General features: G+C 38.3%; 1 protein-coding gene across 2 annotated transcripts in view; it reads left to right on the top strand.

The window, feature by feature from the left end:
• The window catches only part of STAG1 (STAG1 cohesin complex component), a 475,156-nt gene that overhangs the window by 350,830 nt on the left and 106,380 nt on the right, over positions 1-17,946 (top strand). For both annotated transcript variants that reach the window (XM_066352127.1, XM_066352126.1), the window contains 2 exons: positions 5,597-5,714; positions 17,185-17,288. In XM_066352127.1, coding sequence (XP_066208224.1) covers positions 5,597-5,714; positions 17,185-17,288 — 222 coding nt within the window. The remainder of the gene's footprint in view (positions 1-5,596; positions 5,715-17,184; positions 17,289-17,946) is intronic.

The raw sequence follows: 17,946 nt of genomic DNA, 5'->3' as shown, positions 1-17,946 counted from the left end.
CCTAAATATAATTTTATATATGTTGCATATTATCTATAAATAAATTTTAACATAACTTTAATTAGCCATATTGTTAAGCAATGACTATTAATATGTTACCTTTTTTCCTTTATCTAATTTCTAAAGACTGCAAGGAATGTTTGCAGATCTTATTTTTATGCTGTTTTTATAAAATATGATATCATAAACTTTTTAGAAAACTCATTTTTGGGGTTCCAAATTCTTTTTAATCCCAGAGTTTTTATAGCCATTGAGAATGCCTCAAGGCCTTCCTTCTTAGAGTTTCATCTTTCACTACCAATAAAATGTTTTTGGTATAAAGTATTTGAAAGGTAGTTGCAATCTTTTCCTCTTACTGGCCATCTTATTTTCTTTTTTCTTAAACATGCACTTACATGGTATAGTTGTAAAGATTTGAGACTAGCAAGCTACATGGCCATCACAAACGCCCCAAGACAGAAAGACTGTCATAAACATTATATCAAACCAGTTCCTGAATTGACCATGTTATACTGATTGTTAGTACTAATATTGGTACATTTGGAACTTCTAATCACAAAAGAGGACATTTTCACATCCTTCTGATATACATATTGAGGTTATGAACAACTGGTTATTGGTGTTAACAGAATACATTCTACATAGCCGCCACCACCTTACAGTCAGAAAGATATGAGTAAATGGTCTAAGACAGGGGTAGGGGACCTAAGGCTTGCGAGCCAGATGTGGCTCTTTTGATGGCTGCATCTGGCTCGCAAACAAATCTTTAATAAAAAAAAATGTTAAAAATATAAAACATTCTCATGTATTACAATCCATTCATTTCCTACCGCTCATGTTCATGGTTGCGGGTGGCTGGAGCCAATCACAGATGTCCTCCTGGACAACACCAAATTTTTATTGGATAATGCATAATGTACATAGATCGTTATATGGCTCTCATGGAATTACATTTTAATATATGTGGCATTCATGGCTCTCTCAGCCAAAAAGGTTCCCGATCCCTGGTCTAATAAATTAGCATCTACGTTGAGAACAGTGGCTAACACACGCGCACGCACACACACATACACACACACACACACATTATCTATAATAATGACTGTATGCCCAAGCTACATTTTAATGTACTGGGTTGAAGACATAGAAAAGTGATCCTTAAAAATGCCAATCCTGCCTGACCAGGTGGTGGCACAGTGGATAGAGCATCAGACTGGGATGCGGAGGACCCAGGTTCGAGACCCTGAGGTCGCCAGCTTGAGCACGGGCACATCTGGTTTGAGCAAAGCTCACCAGCTTGGACCCAAAGTCGCTGGCTTGAGCAAGGGGTTACTTAGTCTGCTGAAAGCCCACAGTCAAGGCACATAAGAAAAAGCAGTCGATGAGCAACTAAGGTATTGCAATGAGAAACTGATGATTGATGCTTCTCATCTCTCTCCGTTCCTGTCTGTCTATCCCTCTCTCTGACTCTCTCTCTGTCTCTGTAAAAAAAAAAAAAGAGAGAGAGAGAGAAAAAAGCCAATCCTGCCTGAACTGTCTTGGCGCAGTGGATAAAGCGTCAACCCGGAATGCTGAATTTACGAGTTCAAAATCCCAGGCTTGCCCAAATCAAGGCACATACAAGAGGCAAATGCTTCCCGTTCCTTGCCCTGGCTTTCTCTCTCTTCTTTCTCTAATAGCAATAAGTAAAATTTTTTTAAAATAGATTAAAAAATCAAAAAATGCTAATGTAATTATACTATATAAAGCCTTGAATTCTGCCAACAACTCATCCAATGAAAAACTAATGCTAAATAAGTCAAGATGAAAGATAACCAGTTCACCAGAACAGTGAGTAATTTGTGGAGTTACAAAGGAACTGACTGAATTGTATTAGAGCTAAGTACCCACCCACATATGAGGCAAAAGTAGGAGGAAATTTTTTGAGGTTTTTCTGATAGGAATCAGAAATGCATCAAAGATCAGAGCAGCAAAAGCTGGTGAAAGGGATAAACTATTAGCAATGAAGTAGCTGCCCTTTAGCTGAGCTTTTTCCTCACTCTTGAAATGCTGATCTAGTCATTTGGGATCTATACATGGGTCTGAGAAGCAAAGTATTCAATAAATACCCCAGATAATTTATTGCCACCAGCAGACACAGGGAACTTCTGTATTCAAGAGGCATATTGCATACCCACACATTAGAGGAAAAGTCTGGCTGATTATAGATACCTCTTTCCACTTTCTTACATACCCTAGGAAGCCAGAACCTTGCAATCAAACTCAAGAAAAGGATTCTACTTACCACTCAACATATGAACTGACAACCAAGAATCACTGAAACTTGGAAAAGTCAATACCATGAAAGCACAGGCCAAACCCCACATATCTATGAAAAAATTTTACTACTATCCCAGATATATGTAGAAGGAAGCCATTATGAAAGAGGAAGAATATTTTTAAAAATCAAAAAGCATGATTTCCAATCTGACCAGCAGTGCCATAGTGGATAGAGCATTGGACTGGCACACAAAAGGACCCAGGTTTGAAACCCTGAGGTCATGACTTGCGCACAGGCTCATCCGGCTTGAGCATGGTCTCACCAGCTTGAGGTGGGGTCACTGGCTTGAGTGTGGGCTCATAGACATGACCCCATGGTCACTGGCTTATGCCCAAAGGTCACTGGCTTGAACAAGGGGTCATTTGCTCTGTTGCAGCCCCCCAGTCAAGGCACATATGAGAAAGCAATCTATGAACAGCTAAGGAACCGCAATGAAGAACTGATGCTTCTCATCTCACTCCCTTCCTGTCTGTTCTCATCTGTCCCTCTCTCTGACTCTGTCTCTGTCACAAAAAAATAAAAAACGATTTCCAAATTTAGGGGTGAGACAGATCATCAAATGGCCTAAATGTATACAACCAAAAATTTACTATAAATTTTCCCAGGAAATAGTGAAAAAGAAATAAAAAATATGACAGAGACAGGGAATATAGATTAAGTACTTTATTATAATAGGAGCTCTGTAAAGAGAACAGAGAGAGAAGGGGAGGAGCTAATCAAAGGACGTGCAATTAAGAGTGCTTGCTATCTATGCACCTTATCTGTGAAGTATTGCTTGATGATATTTTCTTACAAAATGAAAAATGGATGTAATAAAAGGAAAATAAGAAGCATTGGTTAGCAAATGAATCTGAAGCCAAAATAATATGGCTGTGAAGTTAAAGCAAATATGTAAACATTATTCTTAAAATGTAGAAATATGTTCAAATTAAAGGAAGAGAAGTAAATAAATTTGCTAAGGATCTTGGTTATGGAAAAATATGTTAGAATAAATGGATTAATGTGCTTTATTAAAAAGCCGATTGTAATTTAGAGTTGAAATAAAGAAATGAAAAAAGTGTTGATTACAACCACACCTTAAACAAACTAACACGGGAAGTTTACAAAACACTAGAAAGTAAACAAACTGGATAAAGACCTGAATATAATTAATAGATGCTTACAAAAAACTGAGGGGACAATATCATGTCAGATAAACCACTGAGGACAAAGAAGGGATATTTTGTAGAATAGAAGGTATAATCCACCAAAAATATAATTGTGAACCTTTTTCAGACCTCCTAACATTAATGTACACATAGGCATAAAAGCAAATTTATTTAGCATTAAAAAATTTTTAGTGTGGAGAAATATACATAACTATGCCATTTTAACTGTTTTTTGAATGTACAGTTTATTGGCATTAAGTGAATTCACATGGCTGTGCAACCATCACTACCATCCATCTCCAGAACTTTTTGAAACTCTTCCTAAACTGAAACTACCCATTAAATAATAACTCCATTTCAACTTAGGTTTTAATGCCCACAATTTTGAAACTATTTGTTTTTCTAGTTTCTGCTGCTAATTTTTATTTTTGACACCAAGTTGTGTGCCACTCATGCCTGTCACTTTTGGAATGATATTACTTAGGATCTAGGAAGTTTCCTAGAATATGTGAATTTGGACAGTTTAAAAATATCTTGCTGCAGATGTCTGCCCATGTTCTTTCCAAGTGGAGATTCTAATTGATATTATCTAGTCTGGTTTTGACAAAAACTATTGGGAGACTGGGGGGGGGGGGGGGTGGGAGGTGTTTGTACCTGGGTGTGGATTTCAGGAGCCAAAATGTGTTTTGAAATGCAGTGGAAATGAAGTATGGAATTGTGAAGGTCAAATGGGGCAGGGCTTTAAATTGGTCATCAAAATGCACATTGAAGTTAAGAATAATAGTAGAATTGACATGTGAGGAAAAAAACCAACCCATATTTTAACTGTGCCAAAATATCAAGTAGACAACTAGTAGGTTTAGAAAGGTGTACCTTTTGGGGCTACTACTCATGAGAAAACCAAGTATGAGCACAAATAACTGAAATAGGAGCTATGTAAAATAGTGCTTACGCTCTTTCCTACTGTTTAATTTTTGAAACTTTGGTCTCACTGCATTAAATTAGTTTAATAGACAATGAATAGATTGCAAGCTATAACTAGGAAAACACCTATTTTAGCTGGATTTCATGAGTCTCAAAGATAGAATAATTTTTATAAAAGAGTGGAGAGTTAATTTTAAGCAGCAGAAACAAGAACAATGCCAATCATTTATCTATTTATCTTCCCTGAAAAGCTTTATTGGAGTAATCTTCATGGTTTAAGTACTAAACCCTGGAGGGAGTTTGGTATGAAGTGTTACATGGTAAACTTGGTGTTTGTTTACAGTAGGAACATGTCAAGAAAATTGTCAAAAGCATATAATAAATAGCAAAAAGTGTGGGGGGGGTATGGAATGCATTGAGTTAAATGGAAATGAAATTAGAAAAGAGAGTAAAGTAACTTATATTTCTTGATCAGAGATGATGGAGTAAGTTCTTTGGCTGATACTAAAATTTCAAATGCAATTCTCGGGGAAAGTTATTGATTTCCTTAAAAAAAAATAGTTACAAGAGACAATCCAAGACTGGTGAAAAGTGACCTTGATTCAGTTTACAATTTTAGGAATTCTTTTAATTATACTCTCAGTTTTCTCATCTGTAAATGATGTCATTTACTACTGTAAAAAAAAAAAAAATGTTTTTAGGCCGCCCTAGCAAGTTGGCTCAGTGATAGAGCATCAGCCCGACATGTTCAATTCCCAGCCAGACACACAGGAGAAATGCCTATCTACTTCTCCACCCTTCCCCCTTTCCTTCCTCTCTATCTCTCTTTTCCCCTCCAGCAGCCAGGGCTCTTTTGGAGCAAAAGTTGGCCTGGGTACTGAGGATGGCTCCATGGCCTCCACCTTAGTCGCTAGAATGGCTTCTGCCGCAGTGGAGCAACGCCCCTTGGTGGGCTTGCTGGGTGGATCCCAATCAGAAGCAGGCGGGAGTCTGTCTCTCTGCCTCCTCACTTCAAACTTCGGAAAAATACAAAAAAAAAATTTTTTTTTATTTGCGTCTTCATAGTACATTTATTTATTGACAGTGGAACACATTGGGAATGTTGTTAACAAGCCATTTTAATTATGAAGAAAATGATTTATTAACTCTATTATTAGTTTCTTGTTTAAATGTTCTTCAGTCACTCTTGATTTGTTGTTTCTAGTTGCACGAACATGCAGCCTACTTGGTGGACAGTTTGTGGGAGAGCTCTCAAGAACTATTAAAAGACTGGGAATGTATGACAGAGTTGCTATTAGAAGAACCTGTTCAAGGAGAAGAAGGTACAATATTCTGATAAGTTGATTTATATATTGTTACTGGTATTCACAAATAATACCTACCTGTATATATCATATCTTTAAAATGAATATATGCAAGAGTGTTGTGTGTATTTTTGCAAAGAGAACAGTTTGTTTTCCTGTAACATGTAAGGATGTCCCAATAGCTTACAACATCTTTCTTGATTAAGACTATTACCATGTCAGCCCTAGATGGTTTGCTCAGTGGATAGAGCATTGGCCAGTGTATAGATGTCCCGGATTCTATTCTGGTCAGGACACACAAGAGAAGTGACCATCTGCTTCTCGCACCTTCTACCTCTTCCCTTCCTCTTTCCCTCCCACGGCCAGTGGCTCGATTGGTTCAAGTATCAGCCTTGGAGGATGGTTCGGTTAGTCTGAGCATGTCAGCCTCAGGCACTAAAAATAGTTTGGTTGATTTGAGCATCAGCCTCAGACAGGGTTTGCCCAGTGAATCCCGGTCAGGGTGCATGCAGGAATCTGTCTCCGTATCTCCCCTCCTCTCAATTAAAAAAAAAAAAAAAAAAAAAAAAGACTGCTACTATGCTGCTAAAGTTTTTTAAAAGCCATGTGTTGTATAATATTCAATACAGTTTTTATTATGCTGCTTTTTGAAACAAAATAATGGACGTACTTATTATTAAAAAAAAAAATGGGCATCCAGAATCTTTTGCTATATTTATATGTGAACTTAGAAAAGCCTTTTGACACAAAAGGATTTTATAAGATCATACCCATTCTCTTTTCTTATATTTTCTTAACTATTATTATAATCAGAAAGTCAAAAATAGACCCTGGCCGGTTGGCACAGCGGTAGAGCATCGGCCTGGCGTGTGGGGGACCCGGGTTCGATTCCCGGCCAGGGCACATAGGAGAAGCGCCCATTTGCTTCTCCACCCCCCCCCCTTCTTCCTCTCTGTCTCTCTCTTCCCCTCCCGCAGCCAAGGCTACATTGGAGCAAACATGGCCCAGGCGCTGGGGATGGCTCCTTGGCCGCTGCCCCAGGCGCTAGAGTGGCTCTGGTTGCGGCAGAGCGACGCCCCGGAGGGGCAGAGCGTCGCCCCTGGTGGGCGTGCCGGGTGGATCCCAGTCGGGCGCATGCGGGAGTCTGTCTGACTGTCTCTCCCGTTTCCAGCTTCAGAAAAATACAAAAAAAAAAAAAAAATAGGTATAATTACCTGACCAGGTGGGTGACACAGTGTGGATAAAGTAGCAACCTGGGACGCTGAAGACTCAGGTTTAAAACTTTGAGGTCACCAACTTGAGCTCAGGGTCGCCAGTTGAACATGGATCATAGACATGACATGGTCGCTGGCTTGAGCAAGGGGTCACTGGCTCACCTGGATCCCCCGATCAAAGCACGTATGAAAAAGCAATCAATAAACAAGTGCCACAACTACGAGTCGATGCTTCTCATCTCTTTCCCTTCCTGTTTGTGTCTGTCTGTCCCTCTCTCTCTCTTTTTCACTTAAAAAGGAAAAAATGACCGTATTTCTTTTTATATAATAAGATGCACCGATTTTCGAAAAATTTGGGTTCTGAAAACTGGGTGCATCTTATACAGTGGTTGTAGGTTTTTTTACTTGCATTTCCCACTTTTTCGTGCAGATGAGGAGTTGTATGAATTTTATGATGAATAAAACTTGAGTTCAGTAACATTATGTAATCCACTTTTTTTTTTCTTTCAAATTTTGGGCCCCAAAATTAAGGTGCGTCTTATACATGGCAGCATCTTATACATGGGGAAATAGTAGGTATAATTGCTATATGATTAATTTCTATAGTATGCATCTTATAAGTTGCATAACATGAAGAGCAAAGTGGATGTGTATATTAATAAAGCATTGATATTCTAAAAGTTTATATGATTTATTAGCTCCTTAAAACTAGAAATGCTCTTCCCCTTCTCTGATTCCATCTCCTCTTCTACTTTCCCTCTGACCACTTTAGAGAAAGAGATTAATGAAATTATATATACATAACACAACATTATAGAGAACAGGACAGCAAATCCGGGAGGGAGGGGGGACAGGTATTGGAGGGAGGGGACATGGGGGGGCTGAGGAGGAATAAGGGGATGGGGGGAGATATATTCAGTGGGACACTTGAATCTATGTAAACACAAATTAAAATCATAAATAAAAATAACTAGAAATGCTTTTTTCTAAATATGGTCTGTTTTTCAAACTAGCCCACAGTAGTGCTTTAAAGTACTGGCGTTTCAATTTTTTCATTGATGGGGTATGGAGCATCAACTCACCTTTCCCCTTAGTTCCATTTAGTTGTGCCCTGACCAGGGATCAAACCCATGACCTCGGTGCACCTGGGTGAGGCTGAGACTCCACTGAGCCACCCAACCAAGGCCAGTAGCTGTTTTCATTTCTTTTATACAATAGTCCTGGAAAGTAGCTGTTGCTTTGATATAAGTGAGGGATGTAGTGAACATGGCTTCAGAATTAAAGGAAATAGATACAGATTTTTAACTCTACCCTTTGTGACTGAAGTCCTCATTTTTTCTAACCATTAGCTTCCTTTTTTTTTTTTTTTTTTTTTTTTTTTGCATTTTTCTGAAGCTGGAAACGGGGAGAGACAGTCAGACAGACTCCCGCACGCACCCGACCGGGATCCACCCGGCACGCCCACCAGGGGCGAAGCTCTGCCCACCAGGGGGCGATGCTCTGCCCTTCCAGGGCCTCGCTCTGCCGCGACCAGAGTCTGGGGCAGAGGCCAAGGAGCCATCCCAGCGCCCGGGCCATGTTTGCTCCAATGGAGCCTTGGCTGCGGGAGGGGAAGAGAGAGACAGAGAGAAAGAAGGGGGGGGTGGAGAAGCAAATGTGCGCTTCTCCTATGTGCCCTGGCCGGGAATCGAACCCGGGTCCCCCGAACGCCAGGCCGACGCTCTACCGCTGAGCCAACCGGCCAGGGCCAGCTTCCTTTTTTTGGTAACATATTCTTTTCTCTGTATACCTTATGCTATTGTATCGATTAAATGTAATTAAATTAAACTATTAATGTTTTGTTCTGCTTCCCCTATTCTTACGGTTTAAAGTCCTCCAGAACATAAGAGCAGATGATAAGCCATCTCCTGCAGTAGACTACCTAAACAGGTCACCAAGAGAATGACCATCCCCTAGTGTTCTTTCCAAGTAGTGATGCTAATTAGCATTGACAAAATTCAATGAGAGAAACAAGTCTACATCATACCCAGATTACATTCCAGTAAACTGACCTAAATTGCCTCTTTTGAGCTAAAATATTTGCCTTATAACCTCCTTCTTAACCTATAACACAAATCCTTCCCAAACTTTTCCCAGATTTTCTTTCAAGGTTACTGTGGCATATTTAGCTCTACCTCTGATTATTATTTATTTTATTGCATGTCTTTTGTTTATTTTTTCCCCTCCATATATTTGGTAAGAAGATGACCCTATTGCCTGACCGGGCGGTGGCGCAGTGGATAGAGTGTCGGACTGGGATGCGGAAGACCCAGGTTCGAGACCACGAGGTCACCAGCTTGAGCGAGGGCTCATCTGGTTTGAGCAAAAAGCTCACCAGCTTGAACCCATGGTCGCTGGCTTGAGCAAGGGGTTACTCGGTCTGCTGTAGCCCCACAGTCAAGGCACATATGAGAAAGCAATCAAAGGACAACTAAGGTGTCGCAACAAAAAACTAATGATTGATGCTTCTCATCTCTCTCTGTTCCTATCTGTCTCTGTAAAGAAGATGACCCTATTAATAAGTTGACAGGACCTTCTGCTTACAAGGTCAAACTCACCTGTACACGGGATTCCTTTAACTTTTGTAATCACAGGAATATGAACATATATTCTATATTTTTTCCTTTTTATTTACATACTCTGCTCACAAAAGTTAGGGGATATTTTATCGCTTCATATTCATTTTGAAATATCCCCTAATTTTTGTAAGCAGTATACATTCCTGCTAAGTTTACTGACTCATACATTCTATTTCTGACTAATCTTAATATTTTCTCTAATAAAATCACTTTCCCTTCTAATTACTACTGCCCAATCCACACTTGAACGAAGTGCCTAGAGTAGTATTTACTAGTACAAGTCATCTGTTTTCCTTCCTTTGCTCGTGGCTATAGAATCTGCACTATATCCATAGGGTAGAGCTTCTTGTTATTATGATGTCAAAGCATTTTTCTTTTATCACTCATGCTCTTATCAGGCTATTTTCAAGGAGAAGGGAAGCAGGAGATATAAATTAAGGGAAAAACCAAGGAGTTATGCTTCAGTATTATTAACTTTTTTATTCTCACTTAAATAAGATGTGTAAGTAGATGCCCCGCCCAGGTAGCTCAGTTGATTATAGCATCATCCCAATATGCCAGGGTTGCTGGTTTGATCCCCAGTCAGGACGCATAAAAGAATCAACCAATGAGCCTGACCAGTGGTGGCTCAGTGGCTAGAGCATCGATCTGGGACACAGAGGTCCTAGTTTTAAAACCCTGAGGTCGCTGGCTAGAGAGCAGGTTCATCAGCTTGTGTGCTAGGTTGCTGGCTTGAGCACGGGCTTGCCAGCTTGAATGTGGGATCACTGACTTGAGCACGGGATCATCTACATGATGGGTTGCTGCCTTGAGCAAGGGGTCACTGGGTTGGCTGAATCCCCCAGTCAAAGCACGTATGAGAATTAGTCAAGAAACAACTAAAAGTGAAGCAGCTATGAGTCAATGCTTCTCATCTTTCTTTTCCCCCTCTCTCTCTCCCTTTCTGTCTCTTAAGTTAAAAAAGAAAATCAACCAATCAATGCATGAATAAGTGGAACAACAAATCAATATTTCTTTCTCTTTCTCTCTAAAATCAATAAGTAAATTATAATTAAAAATAAATAATATGTGTAAATCAGTAAATAATAATTACTAAGTCTGTCAGTTATCAAGGTGTTCTAGATGGCTTTCCCTCATTAAAATAATTATAAAATTAGGTGTTTTGTTGTGTTTTAAATTTAGCTGACATTAGATTTAATTCTTAATTTGGTTTGTTTTGGCTTGAGTTTGTTGGTTTAATATTTAGCTAGAAAAATGAGTTCTAAGTAGGAAAAAAATTTTAAGTGAACCACAGTTTTAGGTTGTGACTGAATCTGGGAAAGCAAGACTGGGGAAATTATGCATAACTAGGGCAGAGCCATATCTACATCAGGACATAACTTTTTTTTCCACGTTTTTGTCCAAATGCATGCTTTGCCACATAGAACCTCTGGCATGGAAGGGCATCCAAATAAATTTCTGTGCTATTTTGCTACATTTTAGGATTTAAAATGTTACTAGTGATTATTTTTAAGACTAGTCAGAATTTAATTTATATTTTAGGTAGGTAGAATGTAATAGATGTTCCAGTGGATGAAAGTCTAGTTAGCAGTTGGAGATACAAGACTAGAATTTGGGAAAACAAACACAAAGACTACCAGTAGCTATTTTAGTCACAGTATCCTTAAGAAGACTACCTGTGACTTCTATGATCTGGTGCTGTTGTCTGTGGGCTGCCAGGTTTGGTGAAGGTTCTTAAAGATGGCTGGACAAAGACTTGCTCTAAAAACCATTAACAGCCTGACCAAGCGGTGGCGCAGTGGATAGAGCATCGAACTGGGATGCAGAGGACCCAGGTTCGAGACCCCGAGGTCACCAGCTTGAGCACGGGTTCATCTGGTTTGAGCAAAATCCCACCAGCTTGAACCCAAGGTCGCTGGCACCAGCAAAGGGTTACTCGGTCTGCTGAAGGCCTGCAGTCAAGGCATATATGAGAAAGCAATCAATGAACAACTAAGGTGTTGCAACACGCAATGAAAAACTAATGATCGCCCTGGCCGGTTGGCTCAGCGGTAGAGCGTCGGCCTAGCGTGCGGAGGACCCGGGTTCGATTCCTGGCCAGGGCACACAGGAGAAGCGCCCATTTGCTTCTCCACCCCTCCGCCACGCTTTCCTCTCTGTCTCTCTCTTCCCCTCCCGCAGCCAAGGCTCCATTGGAGCAAAGATGGCCCGGGCGCTGGGGATGGCTCTGTGGCCTCTGCCTCAGGCGCTAGAGTGGCTCTGGTCGCAATATGGCGACACCCAGGATGGGCAGAGCATCGCCCCCTGGTGGGCGTGCCGGGTGGATCCCGGTCGGGCACATGCGGGAGTCTGTCTAACTGTCTCTCCCCGTTTCCAGCTTCAGGAAAAAAAAAAAAAAAAAAAAAGAAAAACTAATGATTGATGCTTCTCTGACTCACTCTCTGTCTCTGTAAAAAAAAAAAAACCACAAACAACAACAACAAAAAACCATTAACAGGGTAGTTTGGGGGGGGGGGGGGTATTATAGCCCAAAACCAAAAGACCATTGCTAACTCACTAAAATCCTGGAATAAGACCCTCACCTTCAAGTTGGCTGCTCTACCTGCCTTGCACTGTTTTTAAGGGATAGGGAACTTTTTGTCAAGGGTGTGTATGTATTCTACAGTGATATCAAATTGCTTGAATTAATTTTTAGTGTAATGTGAGTGTCTGGTTAACAGGTAACCAACTAGGTAACACAAAACCATAACAAAGTTGTTTACCTTTACTGAGTTTCAGCTTCTTCATCTATCCTTTTAAAAATGAAAAAGACCTTTCTAAAGCTAAAATTCTGTCATCCAGTTGATGGAGGAAATAAATGTGTATAAATGGAATTCTTCAAAGCAGGGAATCATTAACTCATTTATAATTTTCAGGTATTTATTGACTATCTTCTATGTGCTAACTGGTATACTGAGCACTGAAATCAATTCACTATCCTTATGGAGCTTACACTCTAATGGGAAAGGCAGACCAAACCCAAGTGAACAGAATAATTTCAAGAGTTTATAAGTGTGGTGGATAATAATAATGAGTAATCCATCTGTAGATTGAATCCTGAAAGGAAGATCTCTCTGAGGAGGCCACCTGTGAACCAAGAATCTGAAGGATGAGGGGACTTGTCATGGGAAATGTCAAAAAAGAGCTGTCCAGATAGAGGAAATAGCAGTTGCAGAGTATCTGTATCCTGGTGATATTGTTGCATTTCAGGAGCTGCAGTAGGTAGAATATAAGGAGCCAGTGGCACAAGATGGTAAAGAGGCAGAGGCCAGATGATGTAGATAGAACCTTTTAGTTTATAAGTGGATTCTAAGTGTTATTGGGAGCCACTGAAGGATTTTAAACAGGAAAGTGATATGATCCAATTTATATTTTTTAATTTTTTTTGTGTGTGTATTTTTCTGAAGTTGGAAACAGGGAGACAGTCAGACAGACTCCCGCATGTGCCTGACCGAGATCCACTTGGCATGCCCACCAGGGGGCAATGCTCTGCCCATCCAGGACGTTGCTCTGTTGCAACCAGAGCCATTCTAGCACCTGAGGCAGAGGCCATAGAGCCATCTCCAGCGCCTGGACCAGCTTTGCTCCAATGGAGCCTTGGCTGCAGGAGGGGAAGAGAGAGACAGAGAAAAAGGAGAGAGGGAGGGGTGGAGAAGCAGATGGGCGCTTCTCCTGTGTGCCCTGGCCGGGAATCGAACCCGGGACTCCTGCACGCCAGGCCGACACTCTACCACTGAGCCAACCGGCCAGGGCCGATCCAATTTATATTTTAAGAAAAACACTTTTTGGCCTGACCAGGCGGTGACACAGTGGATAGAGATTCAGACTGGGACACAGCGGACCCAGGTTTGAAACCCTGAGGTTGCCAGCTTGAGTGACCAGCTTGAGCGTGGGGCTGCTGGCTTGAGCCCAGGGGTTGCTGACTTGAAGTCTAGGTCGCTGGCTTGAGCAACAGGTCACTTGCTCTGTAGTAGCCCCCGGTCAAGGCATATATGAGAAAGCAACCAATGAACAATTAAGGTGCCACAATGAAGAATTGATACTTGTCATCTCTGTCCCTTCCTGTCTGTCTGTCCCTATCTGTCCCTCTCTCTGTCTCTGTCATAAAAAAATAAATAAAAATATTTTTTGTAAACATGGTTTGAAGAAGGCCAGTTAGGTAACTCCTGCAGTGGTCTCTATAGGATATGATAATAAAAATATAAAAGAGGAAGATGGATTATATAGAAGGAATGAGAGCAGGGGCTGAATTTTAAAGATTGTGGAAAGGGGACACAAACAGGAAGAGCAAAAGAGATTAGAGTTCTAGCAAGCCTTAAAAGAGTTTACAGATACTTGTACTCTGTGGAATCCCAGTAAGAAGATGATTCAAGAAAGCTGTACTTTTTTTTTTTAAGAGCTGTACTTTAAATGACATATTGCAGAGAAGTAAAGGACTAGATGATTTAGGTCATTGGTGACTTTTAGGCATTTTCTTTCAGTGGTAGTAAGGAGAGAAGTCAAAGTTCAAGGTGCTAAGAATAAAATCAATAATGAGGAAATGGAGATGATGTGCTAAGAGGTTTCCAAATATTTCAAAGTTGTGTAGATATCTGATAATTTATAGTATGAACAGCTATCTCCCTATCTGTTTTAGTTATTGTATTTGGCTCTTGTCTGTGGTTTAAAGATTGCTTTACTTTTATTTGATCTTGATGTCATATCCCAAAAGAGAGTTCAATTAAATTTTAACTGTTTTGTGTTTACTTTAAGTGGATGATTTTAAATTATAAAGTAAATAACCAAATTGATGTCATTGGACACTGTACGGTTGGATTATTTTTGAACATTACTAAGGAGTTTAATATATAGTAGGGAGATGTTTTCAAACTTGAGATAAGTTCTCTCACTTCTCGCTTTCTGTAAAACTAGATTTTCTTCCTAAATAAAAGTAAATGCATTTTGTTCATAGACAACCTTGTCATTCTTTTATTCTCAACCAAATGTGAAAAATTATGAAATTCTAGAATCATAAATACAGAAACTTTGGTGTTTTGTTAGATGGAAAACTTTTTTATATTATTAGGCATTGGATCAGGGAGCATAAATAGAAAAGCTGAAACTATTCTCTGTGGTTTTCCTGAGACAAACTAAAGTTCATGCATTTTTCCTGAGAAAATAAAATGTTAAAACAAAAATGATTGAATTAGGATGTGCATACATATTTCCTATACAGGATAAATTTGGTACACAATAAAGAACAAGATGTTGTTATATCTTTGTTTGCCTTTTCCTTATTACCCATATTTATTTTAAAATAGTATAAATTTCTAAATCTTAATTTCTTGTTATTTAATTTATACCTTCTTCTGTCTATAATTTCTGATTCTGTTGGCCTTTAACATAAGTATACAAAGGACAGGAGACAGAAAGATTGAATTAAACTATTCAAATTAGTCTCAACATCTATCTTTTAAAATATATAGTATTGAATACAAGGAAAGTACAGAATCAATGTGAAGCAAACCATAATATTTTGTTGAATGACCTGAAGATCTCAAAAATGAAGAGTGTTATATTATGTTTTGGCTGGAAGGATTATATAAATGTCAATTATTCTCAATATAACGTATAATTTTCTTAAAATACCAGTCTGAATTCTCATGGGTTTAAGAGAGTTCTCTGAGTGAAGAACTAAGCAAAATGATTTTAAAGTTTATATAGTTAAATGATTTTAAAGTTAAATTTAAGCTAATGTTAAAAAGACACTGTGTGGCATAGTGCTTAAGAGCACACTCTGGAGTCAGACTACATGGTTCATAAATGGCTCTGCTAAGGAGTGCTTTGAAAAGTTGCTAAACCTCTGTGGCTCATTTTCCCCATCTGTGGAGTGTGAGCGTATTAGTTCCTATCTCTTGAATTGTTTTGAGGATAAAAAATGTTAATACATATAAATCACTTATCACAGTGCCTTATACCTAGAAAATGCTTAATAAGTCATTTGCTGTTAGCATTAGAAAAAGGATTAGATAAGGTAATCTTGTTCCACTAGATATTTAAATTAGGTGAATTGAGTTACATATTAATGTATATTATAAAGCTACTATAATAAAAACTGTATGGCATTATAATAGAAACAGATTAATGAGACTAAATAAATAATCCAGATATAGATCTAAGTGTATATATAAGAGCACAAAACATCAAAAAGTGATATTGCAATTGAGCAGGGAAAGCTAGTTTATTGAACAATCTTGGAGGCATAATTTGGCTCTTCACCTATTAGGAAAAAATAGGCCCATACTTTATTCTATCAGCAGAAGTAAATTTCAGACAAATTAAAAGTTTACAAGCAAACGAAAGACAGAGGGGAGAATACAATGAAGAAGAAAATATATTTCTACAATTTCTAGAGCAAGAAGAACCTTTAAAGCAATATAAGAAACCCAGAAACCTTTTTGTATCTCAATGAGATGATAGATGCTAATAACTAAACTTATTGTGGTATTCATTTCACAATATATGTAAGTCAAATTATTATACTTACCACTTAAACTTATACAGCACCTTATGTCAATTACATCTCAGTAAAACTGGAAAGAAAATAAAAGAAACCCAGTAACTGTTAAACAAATTGGTACCAATGTGACTTTGTAAAAGTTAGTTCTCTGTCTCACAGAAGATACCATGAGTCTCACAACAAAAGGACAGACTTGGAGGAAATGTTTGCATCATTCAAAGGACAAAGTTACTATTCCTAATACACAAGAGCTCATAAATAAGTAAGGTGAATAACAGTAGAAAAATGGGCAAAGAATAAGCAAAAATCTCAGGAGAAAAATTCAAAATCAATGAACAAGAATTACACTCCACTAATTAGTAGGTAAGAAGGAGCAAAATAACAATGAAATACTATTTGCAGCATTGGATTGGCAAAAATTAAAGGGCCTTATAACATTCAATGCTGGCAGGGATCTGAGAAACCAAACATTGTCATCACTGCAGTTGGAAAAGTGAATTGGCAATAAAGAACCTTTGTCAGTATCAAGATTTTAGCTGCTTACCCATTACTCCTTCTCTTGGGAATTTATTCTGCAGAAATAGAAATACCAGTAACATAAATATTTGTATTAATGATATTTATTGCTGAATTGTTTATAATGACGAAAATCTGGAAACTAAAACTATTTGAGTGAACAATAGGAGGTTGACGAATGTAATAATTTATAGTTATAATTATTCATGTAAGTATACAGTGACTTGAAAGATAATCAAAATCTATCATTAAATTAAAAACATATATAGCACGATCTTTTAAACAAAAAACAGATTTCTTATAAAAAGGGCTTTCAAATGATGTAGAATGAAGTATAATAAAATTCTCCCTAACACAGAAGTATGGTATAGAAGAGACCAGGTATTAGAACAAATCAGAGTTTATCCTCTTTCTTTACTTTGTGTATATAGATATTGTTTGACTTACGACAAGCACATACTACTTCTTTAAAAAAGAACAAGGTACAGAATTCAGTCTTTAAAATAATCAGTAATATAATATATTTACAGTTTTTTATAATTGTTTATTTTTAATAAGTTTTTATTATAAATCTCATATTAATGTATTTTGTTTCACCTTAGCAATGTCTGACCGTCAAGAGAGTGCTCTAATAGAGCTAATGGTTTGTACAATTCGTCAAGCTGCTGAGGCACATCCTCCAGTGGGAAGGGGTACTGGCAAGAGAGTAAGTTATATTAGTGATAAATCTATAAAGGGTTTTAATGTTAATTAACTGTCTTAAATATTTTTAAATGTTACTGGCATATATATATATATATATATCCCTAAAAACATGGTATTTTTGTAAATGATACATGCTATGATGTTTCATCTTTATATTGTCTACCACACTGAGGTTCCAAAAATAGAGTCTTTTCTTCCATGATCCTATAGCACCTGTACCTGCTTCTGTTCTAGAACTTTTAAGAATTTTCACATCACCCTGACCAGATACCTCAGTTGGTTGGAGCATCATTCGGAAACACAGAAGTTGGCAGTTCAGTTTCTGATCAGGACACATACAGGAAGAGACTGATGTTCCCATCTCTATCTCTCCCTCTCCCTTTCTCTCTCTTTAAAATCAATAAAATAAACATAAAAATAAATTTTAAAAAGAATATTCATATTTATAACTGTTAGTAGTACAGAAAGGTTCTGAAGGCAAACTGCCTCGTTTTCAAGCTCTTCCATTTAGCAACTGTGTAATCTTTAGATAGTTAGTTGGTTATTTTCTTTGTGCCTTTATTTCCTCATCTGTAATATGGGGGCTAATAATGCAGGTTTTATTGGTATTAAAGATGAATTGAGGTAATCACAGATGGGAAGATTTCTGATTATATGAA

The sequence above is a fragment of the Saccopteryx leptura genome, chromosome 10 (assembly GCF_036850995.1).
Source record: "Saccopteryx leptura isolate mSacLep1 chromosome 10, mSacLep1_pri_phased_curated, whole genome shotgun sequence".
NCBI lineage: Eukaryota > Metazoa > Chordata > Mammalia > Chiroptera > Emballonuridae > Saccopteryx > Saccopteryx leptura.
Note: the sequence above shows the minus strand (reverse complement) of the source record. Positions and strands in the feature narration are given on the sequence as shown.